Raw genomic sequence first — 14816 nt, 5'->3', positions numbered from 1 at the left:
TGGTCTTTGGTTTCCTTTGGTCATTGCAAACAGTTTTGGAGTTTCTTTCAAACAGCTTATTTGTAACTGTGTTTATTTTGTAGATATTTGATAAGAGTTCTCCAAGGAACACTGTTTCCATCTCCGGTGTTGAGAGCCAAGTACCTTGTCAGACTGTCCCCCGAGGAGCAGAGCAAAGAAATCAAGAGATGGAAAGATGAGTGCAATGTGAATTATAGGGTGGAGCTCCAACCTACTTCTGTGCCTTCCAGCTCAGCTGCAGGTGCTGTATCAGTGGAAAAAAGCACTGACAGTGTTTTGCTAGCATCTAAAACACCTCTTCAGACCTGTTCAAGAGATGGGTTAGTAAAGAACACCTCCTTCTTACCAGACATTCAGGATGAGTCTGGGAGTACAAGTGGCTTGAACTCTGAAAAGACTGAATTTATCAAAGGAAACTAACACATTTACATTTAGTGATAATAGTTCATGTGCCAAAGACTCTATGTGCTTATAAAAAGGGCAGCAGCACTATATCTCTAGCACACAGAGCAGTTTTGAGTTCTGTTTTGTGTGAAGAAGATGCTTTACTGTATTTTACAAAGTTGGAATGCTAACTGGTTAAATGCAGGAGTAATAACTGCTGATTCATGCCATGCTGTGGTTTTGTTTTCTTCAGCCAAGGTAGATGATGAACACATTTCCTTAAAAGCTTTTTTGTTTATAAGACTTTCCCATAATTTATTAAGATGTTGAAGGTCTAAATGTCTGGATGATTTTTTATATTTCTTCACAGAGTAGACTTTGCATACTGCTTATTTCTTGTATGCAACATTGCATAACACCTCCTGGTGTTATGGACAGTACATTGCATGAATGTGGATTTGCAGAATCCAGTTCAGGTAAGTCAGCCTGCTCCCTTACACTGCTGCCCTAGAACCCTACCATGCGCTGGGATTCATCATTTGCTGAAGTATGAAGTAAGCAACAGGGCTGGGATGTGGTGTTACTGGTTGGCTTGTTTCAAGATCTTTTATTACATGTTGTAGTGTATGTAGACAGTAATTTATATAACCACTGTGGTCCAGTTTGTTCACCAGGCTACTGTATAGGCCATCTCACTGCTGAACAAACACCATTTTAATCATAAGAAAACCCAAATGAGACACATGTAACATGTCTCCCTTGCCTTCTTCTTCACATAAAGAGCAAATCCTAAGTGCAGCCTTTTGTTTTCCATGACAGTTCATCCTCCTGGTGTATCACTCCATTTTGACTTCATGTGCCATTTCATGTTGTCTGCCACCAAGATGAACTGATTTCCCACCTCACCCAATTCAGATGCTAACTGGCTGTCTTTTCTCTAAACTACCTCATGCCTGTACTGCAAAATTGTCTGCCAGCAGCAGTGAGGAGCTCCAGTCTGTCTTCAGGTCTTCCCTTACAAGTTGCAGCTTTTAGCTGGTAACATCACTCTTCTTCACTCTCAGGTGCTTTTAAATTCCTCCAGGCTTTTATAATAATCAACTTAAGTGTCTGTAAAGGCTGCTCAGAAGAAGGCATCATGCATTGCATGTCTCACATTTGACTGCTGTTGCTCATCTGTTTCCAAGACAGATGAGTCCTGCCCTCTGCCACTTCCCCACTGCTCACACGCCGTACAAAAAGTGGCTGAGGTGCATGTGGCAACTTCTAGACTCCAGACTCTCTAAAATATTGCCTCCTTTTTACTTCCCTTCCCAAAAAGCTACATGGACAATTTAGAGAGGAGCTTAGGAAATCTGTTTGTATTCACTAGCACCTGTTGAAATAAACACTTGCCTCAAACTGTAGCTGCTAATGAATTATTAGTGCTGAGCCCGTTTTTTGGTTCTGTTACTTTCTTAAAGCTTCTGCTTTCAAATTGCCAAGATTTGTGTGTTTATTTTCAGGCACCATGTTTTGGACAAGGCCTCTGCTTTCTAATTGAACCATGAGCTTTTCATATCAATGATCAACATTACATATTCCACATCTTTTAAGATCTCTGAAAGAATTTAAACAAACTCTGTGAGGTCTGGACAGCTGCTGCTATACAGGGCAGATATTGAGGGCATGCTGAGTTCATTCAAATGCCAGTCACCACATGTTACCAAATGTTTAAAACAGTTCTGTGTTCAAAAGGTAGAATGTAATTAGGGCTGACTCTATTCCTAGTGCTAGTGAGGAGAGAAAAAGAAAATCTACTTTTTGTTTAGCCTGTAGAAGAAAACCTAGTGGAAGGAGAAAGTGATGACAGCCATTTCTGAATTTTACTTTTTTTTTAGTTCAGTTCAACATATGACAAAATGTTTTTGGTATGTTCTAACATAAAGTTAGTGGAGGCCTTTGAAGTGATTGCAGACATTCAAATTGCAAGAGATCATGTTGGTTTGAGTTACTTTTTCAGAGATTTATCTGAAACATCCTTCTTGCTGTGCTGGGGTGGGGCACCTTGCAATGAATGTATTCCAGGTTTCCCAAGTGAAACATCTCAGCTTACTGGACAAGAAATGGGAGCTGCAAGGTTTCAAAACAGTCAGCAGGTTGTGCAGGGAGACAGGCTGGTACTGGGGCAGAATCATACAGGAAGAGAGTTCCTGGGATGAAGTGAAATCATCTACTCTGCTCCACAGCCCCAAGGCAGGCTCAGCTCCACCTTGTCCTTCCTAGTGGATGTTATCCTGCTGTAAAGAGCTACAGAGAAACAGGCAGTACTTTCCTGCCCTTAAAGTCAAATATTGGTTTTGGTTACATTATCTGACTTGAATGTTTCTACTGCACTTTAAATCCACGGCCTCTCTGCACTTGTAGCCACTGAGAGGAGATTGGTCCATGCTTTACAAGTCTCTAACTCTATGACTGAGGTATGTTGAACTTTGATGGAGGAGCTCCAGCACTTCCAATGACCTGAGGGAGTGCAAGCCTCAGCTCTGTCCCCTCTGTCTCTGTTAAAAAGAGTCTGGGGACAACACCAGCCTGTGACCTGCCCTCTTGTTGCCTCTGTTGCAGAAGCAGAACCTACCAGCAGATTTGACAGGTAGATGATCATTTAGTGTCAGGAGTTTGCATTTTTTTCCATACAAAAGGTGCACGTATTCAGAGTAAGATCTTCCAAAGCCTTCTGACTAAGCCATGGCATCAAAATAACTACATGAAGAAACATGAATGGGAGTCATCTGTAGGACCCTGAGACCATGATGCCTCTGGGACTTTTAAATTGCTATTATGTGACTCTTTACAAGTCTCAGCACGCCATTACTAACAGCTTAGTGCAGTGAGGCTTTCAGGACACTGTTCCTCTCTGCTGAGATTGTAAGTGCTTTTGTACCACATGAAATAGTGAAAAATAACATGTATGTGTGTGTGTGTGTTACATATTGGTAGTCCGTATTACTTAAAACTCCTCTGCAGTCTGTGTTTTATTAGAGGATTTCAACAAGTAGTCTGGGTCATAACATAATTATCTGTTGGGTAAAACTTGTTTTGGGGGTTAGTTTTTTGGTTTTTTTTTTTTGCTTGATTGTTAGTCTTTTTGGTTTTGAGGTTGGGTTTGTTGGGGTTTTTTTTTTGTGGTGAACAAACAGCAGAAATAGCTGAAGGCATTTGCTGTGATTACTTACTGTCTTTTACTGAAGAGGAAATGAGGGTCGTGAGTCTTCAATGAAAGCTTTAAAATATTAATTGGCCATAACTAAAGTAGTGCCAAATGAAGGGTGGAAACTCCCTGTGCTTTCCAGAACTTCAATGTTCCCTTTATTATTTTTTTTAGCACTGAAAACGTCATAGTCACCTGCTTGCTTCTGCACTTAGGCACAGCATGATCTGACTTTTCCATTTTGAAAATAAGCTTTTTAAGAGCATCTCACAGGCCCCTTCCACATGTCATGAAAGGAAGCACAGCATTTACACTTCTTTGATTTTAAAACAAACCAAAACAACCACCTTCAGCTGCCCCAGACTTTGCAGCTACATCTATAACAGTCTTAACTCTGATTTTGATGTTCAGTGTTTGATTTACAGAAGAAAGGACATGTTTTAAATTTTTTGCTTTCACAGCAACCACACCTGTGCTAAACATTTGCAGGTGGCAGTCAGCCACAGCCTTTGCTGAGTATTTTGGCAGCACAGTGAGCTTTGGTGTGTACCTGGGGCACAGTTTGAGCTGATGTTTAGCCCAAGCTGTTTTTTCCACAGCCCCACTGGCCGCAGCACAAGGCTGAGGACTGCCTGAGGACCAGCTAAAGCAGAGAACCCACTGCTCCCACTGGCCCTGGCTCTTGGCCAAGGCTAATGGGCAACTTTTTATTATTTGTTCCTGTTTTATTCTGATTATGCTACTTTGCCCTCATGCTCCTGGCTTCCTTATTGCAGTGGAAAGGTAAATTTTAGCTGTTTTAAGCTTCTGTCAGCTTATTATTTTGATTTCAGCATGTGTACATGTTGTTAAAACTCTGTGTACAACTTATAAGAGATTTTTTTATTTAAAACTAATTGCATTCCAGAGCAAAATTGTAGAACAAAATGTGTTCAGATTGCAGATTTGATTGCAGCTTTAGTTTTTCAGATTTCTAAGCTCAGAGTAGTTGATGGCAGCAGTATTCATAGTAGTATTCTGTATTGGAAGCATACACACAGAAAAAACTAAAAGTTGTACAGTAGTAGTAGTGCCAGAATCTCCACAAGTATTGCAGTACTAACAGGGCTGCTAAAAAAAGTCAGCTAATGATTCAAAAATGCCTTTTGAAGGCTATTTTTAGGCATTATTGCTAAAGTTATAACTTGTTACCTCCATATTATCGTTTAGTCTCTCCAAAGATTAAAACACATTTTCAACAGAAGTTATTTGGAAAATGATTGTAAATTTTTATTAGTACAACTAGAAAGAAACACATTGGCTTGACTGAGTGGCATTGCTTCCATTTGGAGATACAGCTGTGGTAGAAGCAAAGCCAACAAATGTTACCTTACAATGAGGCTACACCTGTGAGACAAACAGCATAACTGTGATCATAGCCATTGTGTCAGCACACAGGAAAAGGCTTGATGCAGTGGAAGGAGGAGCATGTTTGCCTATTTCATGTGCACACATAAAAAACCCTGTATAAAAATACATCTGTAAAATTACAAATTTCCTCTTTACATGGAATGTTGTGTCAGACACAGTTGTGGGAAAGGATAAGACCCAAGTGCTCCCTCCTAGAGCCATCTGGGATGGGGTTCAGACTGGAATTTCTTCAGATGTCCCATATAGAATGGGCCTGGACCTTGTGTTTAAGCAGGACTCTGCCTCATTTCCTGGGAGGGACTGCTTGGAAGCTGGTGGTAGGTCAAATCCAGGTAATTAAGATGTGTAGTTACATGTTATCATTTGGTAATGCTAATGTCTACATGAATGATTTTATGAACTCCTGGTGCTTTACCAAATTCAAAGCAGCTAACCACCAACCATATCTGGTGGAGAGAAGCCAGGCTGGGGTGCTCATTCTGCAGCAGCACCTCTTTGGAAAACAGACCTGGCCAGAACCTGAGTCCAGCCAGCTGGCTCTAACAACCACTGGGCCACCTTCTCCTCAGGGAACTCTTGAACCAGCTCCAGGACTCAGAGCTTTTCTGCCCTACAGCCACAGACATCCCAGCCCCAGAGGAAAGCTGAAGGAGGACTGAGAGCTCCAGCCTCCATATCCTTGAGGCAAGGACATCAATAACCTGCTTCAGCTGTAATCTACTTGCACTAGATAAACACAGTCACAGCTGCTTTCTCTCATTTATAGCTGGGGCAAGAAGAGTATTTTAAGTGTTACCTCCTTAAGATACTAAAAGAAAAAAAAAAAACAACAATCAAACCTAGCAAAGCCTTGAAGAGTTTTCCCTCTGAGCATGAAACAGTGACTGAATAATCACTTAAATAGTTTCAGAACATAACATAACATAAATATTGAGTATTTATTAATATTCATGTCTACAGTGTGACTAATGTTCTAATGTTAGCAATGTTTAAGGAGAAGATATGGAGGGGTGAGAGATAAACCTTCATGAAAGCAATAGATCTGTGGAGAGGAGTTGCAACATGATTCATAGTACCTGAAATGCCCATGTGTTAGGTCTCTTTAATGCATGTTTTCACATGTGGCAGTCGTGCTATTGACAAGGCCCTGCTGTGCTGTCATGGGGCCGTGCCAGAGGTAGCAAAGAGGATTATTATGTGCCTTAGGCTGGATTCACAGGGGACTAAGCACAGCACTGGAAACACAAATTTTAAATGCACCGTTCCCCAGTGGAATTTGTCCTGTAATCCTCAGATTCCTGACTTGTCCTATTCTGGCCTCCTGAAAGCTGACAGCTGTGCAGGACATCATTTACAGCAGTTGATAGGACACACTTTCCCTCTAGCACCATAAAAAGGTGCCAAGCTCCATCATAATCTTTTCCAACCAAATCCTCTTGGAGTTAAGTGGAGTTAAGGCTTACTGTCTTACTACTGCACAGAGCAATCCACATCTAGCTACCAAGCACTTGAGCTGGGCTCCTCAAGCTTTTGCTGGTGAAGCTGTCATACTTTGCTTCTGGTATTTCTAATACTCACTTGAACAGAAGCTGGAATCCCAAGCCTTCTATAACTTATTTTCTTTCTGCTTTTTTCCTTTTCCCAAATGTTTTATCTTGCTAGTCAAAATTAAACTTTAAATGCAGGGTACAAGAAGAGACCTATAAAAATTAACCAGTTCCCCAGTATTTGGGACGGTGCCCACACTTCATCTTTTGCATTTTAAATCTGCATTTTCAGATTTAAATCTGCATTTTCATGTCATTTTCCATGTCTGTCCAAAGTAGTTGACTCTACGGGGGGAACCATTGCAGTGGTATTGCCAACCCTCTTAAGTTTTAAGAGGGCTGGAGATGGTCAGTGAATGCTTTGTATGCTGAACACATTATACAATGTGAGGAGGAAAGCCAGTGGGGCACAGGTTTGATAAATGCACTCTTCAGTGTGGTGCTGCTGAGACATGGGTGTTTCCTGGACACATTAGGACATTGGAAGCTTCAGAAGATTAAGTGCTAGAGCTGTCCAGAGTCTGAACAATAAAGTTTTGGTCTCTAGTGCCTCTACTGGTAGTTATGGGTCTGTTGGCCTACTGGTTGCTCCAGCACTCCAGAGATGCCCAGTCTTGCTCTGGGAACAGAAGCTGTGGAATCAGGACAGTACAGAGTTATGCCCATGCAAATTAACCACCCTGAGGGACAAAATGCACTAGCTCAGGCATGCCAGGAGCATATGGCTACACACCTTTGGAGACCTGCACATGTGCTTTGATGTGTCCTGTGCCACATGGATGTACAAACCCATCAATCTCTTCCGCACCCTCCAGCATGTGGTATGGCCCTGTTGAGAGTTGTCCTTGTGAATGTATGTCCTGCAGTGCCACATGAATGCACAAAGTTCCTTCCTCATCACAAGAAGTGAGTGAAAATGCATGTACTACTAATTGAATAGTATTAAAATAGGTTATTTAAGAAAGTTTTTCTAGTCTGTGCTACTGCTTAGTTTTAATAGCTGAAAGGCAGAAAGTGGTTGATCCTTTTCTTTTAAGCTTTTTGCAGTGTTTAGAATAGCACCACAACACAGTTAAAAGAAAAGTCAAAAGGATTATTAATTCTACCACAAAGTATATTCATGAGCAGAGGATTTACCGGTAACACACACTGCATATTCCATAGCTCCACAACAAGAATAGATAGAGCTTGAAACTCCTTTTCACAGAGTTTCTGGACTGCAAAACCTTCAGTATTGAAGGGCTGATTCCTTTTTTTCTTTTGTCTGTCAGCACAATTTTACCATATGGAGTTAGTTTAGCAGAAAGGTGTGGATGTATATTTGTCTTTCAATCCACTCAATAAAATGTGACACGTTACTGTAAACTCCAGGTCCCAAAACCTTGGAAAAGCAGACAGAGCCCCAAGATGTTAAACCAAACAAAGTCCAGCGTCCGGCAGTATGCTCACACACAAGAGGTCCTCCACTGTCACCCTGCAACAGGAAAGTTAAAAACAGTCCATTATACACGTGGCCAGCACTCATCATTAAAGCTATATCACATTTCCTACAGCCATTTGCCTTTAGCAAATAACTCAGCTGTAAAAATCTGCTGAACTGTGTACCTACACGCAGCATTACCAGTATTTATTACCCATTACATTTGTACGAAAAATAACCTGCAAAAGGCTCATACAAATAAAAAAATTAACTAATACAGATAAATCCTAGAGTCTTCAAGCAGCATTTTACTAGCATGAAGATAAGTTCTTTCCACCAATGTTAAAAATTACAGTAACAATGAAAGTTGGGTTAAAGTATGTAAATAGACAGCTGTTATTCCTAGAATAGATAAAGTATGCTACACCTAATTACCATCACAGTATTTTGATTTCTAAAAGCCATTTTGTTTCTGGAAACTTTCTGTTTCTCCTTACAGAGAAGCCTACCATGCAAGAGTCCACGGTGCCAGATTCATAGCCAGCACACAGCATCCTGCTGGTGATGATTTTCATGTCAAAATATGACTGGCATTGTTCTAAGGAAATTATGCGAACCTCTCCTTCTTGAAGCTTGAAAGGCACTGAAAAACAGAATTAGGTGTTTACTATACACAAATTCATAAATATTTACCTATTATGACTCCATGAGGTACAACAAACATTTCTACTGGGATACATTATAAATATTGCTCTCTCTATATATATTAAACATAAGGAGCACTATGTGTTGCATTCTGGAGAAGGACTAAGCACACTGGGACTGATGTGATATTTGCTGGCTATTGAGCATTAGCACCTTGACGTGCTGCAGTTTGTGACTTTCAAGATGGGGGCAGTGGTGGCTGGAAAATAGTAATGTGAGAGAGGTGGACAACAGGTTTGCTTCACTCTTCCAGGGCAGGACCTCCCCGTTTCTTGGTGTCTGTCACGGTAAGACTTGGTCATTATCACAGCCATTTTGGTTATGTTTGGGTAAGTTTGACTTACAGGATGTACCAGGAAATCAGGATTTGAACCTAATGAAATTATTGTAATATGTTCAAGAGACAATAGAAGACTTCTTCCTAGTCCAAGCAACTGAATGAGCTCAAATTCTAATCAAAGTTGTTCAATCTAGGGTAAGCAGTACCAAATGCTATGTAGCCACGATGGGTTTTGATGCTTCCTAGCATAAAACCTTAAAAATCAACTCTGACCATATTAGAGAACAAAAAAACCATTTACAAGTCTGCAAAAACATTCTGTTGGAGTTTTTTTCCTGACATCATATAGGGATATTTTAGATGGGTAGAGATTCTAGTAAACAGCTTACCATTCACGTATCCAATTTAATTTTTTACCTCATCTGAACTGGCCACTACAGCTGAAGTTCCACTGAAGCAGTACAGAAAGGAAGACTTCCTTACCCAGCATATGGAAAAGCCATCCCTAGTAATTATTATAATAGCAAAGAGAGAAACACAATGGCTAGTACACTAAAAGTGTTGGGGCCAGGCTAATTTGCATACTATTCATGCAGAATCATTTTGCCTGAACGAAGATTTATATAACAGTTCTTGTCAAGGATTGTGGCAGCCCCAAAACAAGACAACACACTAACATTCTATTCAAAGATACAAAAACAACACTTGTGATTGTGGAATAAATTTTCTCACAAGTATGAAATGATTCATGACCCTGTTCCTCCAGCCCGTGGGCCAGTGCTTCCAGTGCCTCCAGCTTTCTCTGAGCTAAGAGTATTTCCCCTACACTGAAGAGGTGGTACCTTTGCAACACCGTTCTGACTGCAATTTAGATAGGCAAAATCATAACTAATGCAAGGGACTTTCTTGATAGAGGTCTCCAGATCATCAATATTTTTAAAAATCAAGTCAGTGTCTAAGTAAATATTAAGGAGCATAACTTGAGGCTGCTGCTTGAAAAAACTAGGCTCTAGTCACAGCTTGATCCCTTCAAAAGTAGTTACACTTCCCTAGTATTTACTAAGATCCAGTAATAGTGTAAATGGATAAAAGTTTCTAATGGTATCACTTATTTGATTAACTCAGTAGAAGCTTCACACGTTTTTCAAAAGTCACAGAAATAATCTTACTTTTGTTGCCCATGTGTCCCCAGCCTGTGATGTAGCAGTAGGTGTCTGGCTGAACCAACTGGTTCTTGCTGGGCAAGCAGACAGGTCTTACATAGCTTGTCTCGTTGATGTCCTCATCTAGTTCCACAATGCTGATATCATAGTCTACAACTGCTCTGTTGTAGCGTGGATGGAGGATGATGGTCCTCACTAGTCGGGTCTGCATGAAACTTGATGGGTGATCAAGATTGCTGATCCCAAATACTACTTTCCAGACAGCTGCATTTTCTCTTCTTTGTAAAAAAAGGGGGGAAAAAAAGTGAAATTTCAGTCAAGGTCTTTCTTTTAAGCTAAAATACTTGAGATATTTTTTCTGCCTTTTTGTACACTACACTTTGCAAACTGTACAAATACTACAAGAAGAAAACAGATATTTATGCATTATTCCTTACAGCAAAGATCTGAGCAACAGAAGTTAATGCTTTCCATTTCCCTCCCGCTTGTAATCCAACACATTAAAGCTCACTCCATTGGAAGATATGTAACCATGTATTAGTTGCTGTATTAAAGGCTGTCAAAGCCACCCCTGGATCCTTCCCAGAGTTAGTTGCTCATATGCTCAGTGGTGGGCACATACAAACTTTGCTGGGGTGAGAATATTGTTCAGCAGTCTGCTGCTGACAGCAGTTAAGTCTTGCTGAAAACCCTAAGGAGTCTCAAATAAGCAATTTTATTGTGTAAATTAAATATTTTATGATAGCCATGGGAAAAATCTCTTATTTATTCAGCATTCAGTCAGTGCCAAGCATACTTTCTATGCCTAAGATCAAAGGTTACTTTGACTCTTAAATTTTTAACAGACTCTTTTGGTAAACATACAAGATCACAAAGCAATGATGCATATGATACAGGGGGGAATACTGAACTATTGTCTGTTGAGACACATCAGAAAAGCCTAGATTTTATGGAAGGCTTCAAGGCTGCAATCTCTCAGTCCTAACTGAGGATTCGTTGCAGGTTCTTTGTGGTTTCTAATTAGTATGTGATGCTAAAAGCTCTCCAAAATGTCACCATTTTTCACAACTGCTGAAAGACAACTCCATGTAACTAAGCACCTTTCACAGGACTAAAGCTTATTCAAAGCAGTGCAAGCAAAACCATGCAAAATTTCAGCTTTTTCATGGTGCTTAACAGGATTTTAATTCCTGTAATTTGTAAAGAGGTTCAGTTGCTAACTCGAGACTACGTTTATCTTAAGAGTTGATGAAAATGATGGATGAAAATTCTGGGATTTCAGACTATAATGATCATTTTAGCATCATGATCAATTCGTGAGCTGCTCCATAAAGTTACAGAAATGAAGTGCTGAGAATATTTATATACTATTGTGTTTATGAGAATATTTATATACTATTGTGTTTATGAGAATATTTATATACTATTGTGTTTATGACCATTGTAAAATAGCATTGCCTACAGAAATAAGTAGTCAGCCAGAATGTATTGTGCCACACATAAGAAAAAAAAAATCTTCAAATGTTTCAGATGCTTTAATGTAGTGCATTTCAAAATGATCTTGACAAAACTCTGGGGACTGTAATAAGAAAACTTGCAAATGACACAAGATTAATGCAGCTCTTTCTATTTATGCCATCTACAAGTATTCATGAATATTTGTATTTTTTTTTATATGGTCCTTATGTACTTCACATGAGTTTCACAAAATGGAGCATTTTGTATAAAGGACCAGAGCACTTTAAAATCTCTTTATATTGTTGTCTTATCTGGTTGGTTTGGGAAATTTTTAAAATACTTTATGTCCAAAAAAAACCATAAGAAGTGGTCTTGCTGATGATATATTAAGCTTACAAAAAAAGTTTTTAGAAATGAAGAATTTCAAGATTTCAGGCTTCTGGATACATGCCCCCCAATCTATTCAGAAAGGCAGAAGAATATCTTAGTACTTTAAGGTCGTTAGAATATAAATGAGAAAGAAACTTTTTAACAAGTTATACTCTTAACTCAAAGGGATATTATACAGCTCTACAGGAGGAATAAATGAACAGCTCCAAAGTATAGTGGCACTTTTTCTGCATTTGACAAAACTGGGACAATTTTTACTTCATAATGTGACAGCTGCTTTGCTTATCTTTCAGTAATGAGAGGAATCTTATCCAGGAAATTCAATAGCAGTCCAATACTGCTGAAGAATCAACCTCTGTCCCACCCTTTATTTTAGATCACCAGAAAGTGTTCTTCCAAGGATAGGAAATATTCTAGCAGTATATTTAAAAATAGATGGAGAAGGAAGAGAAATTCCTTCTGGACCCAGAATCTGATAAAATACAGTACTCTTGTTTGTATTATACAGATTTAGCAAACTGTTAGTCTGGGAGGACAAACACCAAATAACTTAGTTTTTCAGAAATAAAAAGACAAAATCTAAATTTTTGCTGAAAAAGCGAATAACTAACATTATAAAGAAATATCAGTTCAAGAGAATCTTGCTTAACATAGAATTTCTGCTGCCTTAAACACAAAGAAAGTGTGCAGTTTAAAATAATTTCCAGTGAGCAAGCACCAATATAAAGCAGGATTAAGCAACCATATGCCAGAGAAGTACTTGCTAACTACGGCAGAAAACACTTGTTAAAATTTTCTTTAGAAACCCAATTAAAAAACTTTGGTATGCAACAAAATAAATCAGGTAATAAAGCTCCCTCTGAAATCTGTGCTTCATCAAGAAGAAGTACTGTTTAGCACCAAAAAGTTGGCAATGATCAAAACAATTGCTAATTGCTAAACATCCTCTAAATGCTAAACATCCTCTGCACTCCAGACTGTCCTTCCACCACAGCCTCTGATACCAAGAGGCACTCAGTTGTTAATACTGACTTGTTAATGACTGCAATTTTAATAAAAGAGTGGAATGTATAAAAAGAAAAGGCAGTGACTTCAATATGTCATTTGCACTGTGAGTAAATATTCAGTTTTAATTTTTACCATTGGGTTTTTTCTATGCTGGTACAGAGGATGATTTTTAAACCCATGGCAGTTGTATCACAGCTGTAGAATTAGTGATTTGGTCTCCTTCCTTTTCCTGTTTCCTGCTGAAAGTCAGGGCATCTTTATTTAGCTTTCATCAGTAGAGATGCCAGCAATGAATAGTAAAACACATGAAAACCTAAGCTGATGCTGGTTTGTACCTTTTCCCCTTCTTTTTTAGCCTCCTAAAACCAGGTCTCTGTGACTGGCCGTTGTGCAAAGGTCTCCAGTGTGTTTGGTAGAGGGAGAAGGACTGGTTAGTTCACACGTGCAATAGACGAGCAGTAAAGTCTGAGCGCTCTCACCCTTCGAAGCAGTGTGCGACCGTCAGGACCCATCTCCTGGCGATGAGGACGCAGCCACAGATGTGCCCGCTGGGCTCGCTCTGCAGGGAGCACTGCCAGGGCCAGCGGCCCGGCCGGCTGGTCCTGCCGCCCAGGATGCGCTTGCTCATGCGGGCGGCGGGGCGGCGGCCGCACTCTGCGGGGACAGCAGTGTTAGTGGGCACCACCACCACGGCAAGGTGGCACAGCCCTGAAAGTACCTCCTGCACTGCATTGTTCAGCAGAACCACCGACCAACCAAGTCATCAAACCACAGTGTTTGACACACAGCAGGGTCAAACACTGAGCCGCTCTTTGCATCCCTTTGTATCAAAGGATTTGCCCTCCGGTTATTAATTTTGCCAGGGTCAGCCTGAAATATTAACCAAGCCAACTTTGGAATCTTGACTTCCTTTCGCTCAGGCTTCCTGATGTTTTTTCCTTCTAGCTAGTAACATGTTTGGCCTACTTTGTATTATCCAGAAGAATTGCTTCTGGAAAATCTGCTCAGCTAATAATAAGGTTTTCCTTAAGTCAGGTGTGAGGTTAATGTCATGCTGTTTACTCAGCTACACAGCAGAAAACTCACTTTGCCTGCAGAAATTACTAAAGGAGAATATTTAACAATCTGAAGACATTCGGCACTCCAGACTGTCCTTTGTCCATTACACTTTACAAGCCACTTCCCCTAGAAATTACACCAGATTACCACCTGCCAGTTACTACTCTAAAATAATCCTTCACTTTTGTTTCACTTTCTTTTCTGGATTTGAAACATGCCAGGCTTATTATTTATTCTGTTTATACTCAATCTAATTTAGAGAACAAAAGAACACCACCAGTTTCTGCAACTAGCATCCCAAGGGAAGATATGCTGCCATTGCATGTATCTGGGAATTCAGTGCTGAAGAAATAAACTGGGGCAATGGTTTTTTGTACCTTATAATTCTTACTGTGTTCATTTAACTTAATAGAGTAAGCGACATATGTCAGAACAAAATACCTTCAACAAGCTTTCTGAAAGCTCCTTTGAGCTTCTGCCTTTCTCTGACAAGCAGCAAATGTTTTGATTAGTTTCCCAAATTTAGCTCCTGTCTTGTAATTCCTTTTCCTTGACTCAAGCTACTTCATAGTTCAAGTGTTCTTCAGCAAAGCTCTTCTTGTCTGTAGAACATGGTTTCATCAGAGATGAGGAATTTCTGCATTTTCAAACCACTAAAAATTGCACAACCTGCTGTGCCAACAGACTTGGTCCATAGCTTTCTACTTCAGGTTCTTCTGTCCTCTCGAACTTAACAAACAGATCAGGGCTTCAACTCCCAGGCAGATGGTCTGCTAACCAC

At 39.9% G+C, this 14816-nt stretch overlaps 2 protein-coding genes across 13 annotated transcripts in view; one reads left to right on the top strand and one right to left on the bottom strand.

Moving 5' to 3' along the window:
• The window catches only part of ATP10D (ATPase phospholipid transporting 10D (putative)), a 41473-nt gene extending 36771 nt beyond the window's left edge, over positions 1–4702 (top strand). For 2 of the 5 annotated variants that reach the window (XM_064418243.1, XM_064418242.1), the window contains exon 23: positions 84–4702. In XM_064418243.1, coding sequence (XP_064274313.1) covers positions 84–441 — 358 coding nt within the window. In that variant the 3' untranslated portion in view covers positions 442–4702. The remainder of the gene's footprint in view (positions 1–83) is intronic. The other 3 variants (XR_010361320.1, XR_010361318.1, XR_010361319.1) reach the window with 3 other exon arrangements.
• A 137-nt stretch (positions 4703–4839) lies between these two features.
• The window catches only part of CORIN (corin, serine peptidase), a 119427-nt gene continuing 109450 nt past the window's right edge, over positions 4840–14816 (bottom strand). For all 8 annotated transcript variants that reach the window (XM_064418245.1, XM_064418252.1, XM_064418253.1 and 5 more), the window contains 4 exons: positions 13456–13630; positions 10127–10398; positions 8482–8615; positions 4840–8026 (listed from right to left, as the gene is read on the bottom strand). In XM_064418245.1, coding sequence (XP_064274315.1) covers positions 7844–8026; positions 8482–8615; positions 10127–10398; positions 13456–13630 — 764 coding nt within the window. In that variant the 3' untranslated portion in view covers positions 4840–7843. The remainder of the gene's footprint in view (positions 8027–8481; positions 8616–10126; positions 10399–13455; positions 13631–14816) is intronic.

Source organism: Passer domesticus, chromosome 4, assembly GCF_036417665.1.
Source record: "Passer domesticus isolate bPasDom1 chromosome 4, bPasDom1.hap1, whole genome shotgun sequence".
Taxonomy (NCBI): Eukaryota; Metazoa; Chordata; class Aves; order Passeriformes; family Passeridae; genus Passer; species Passer domesticus.
This window is presented reverse-complemented; position numbering and strand designations above follow the sequence as displayed.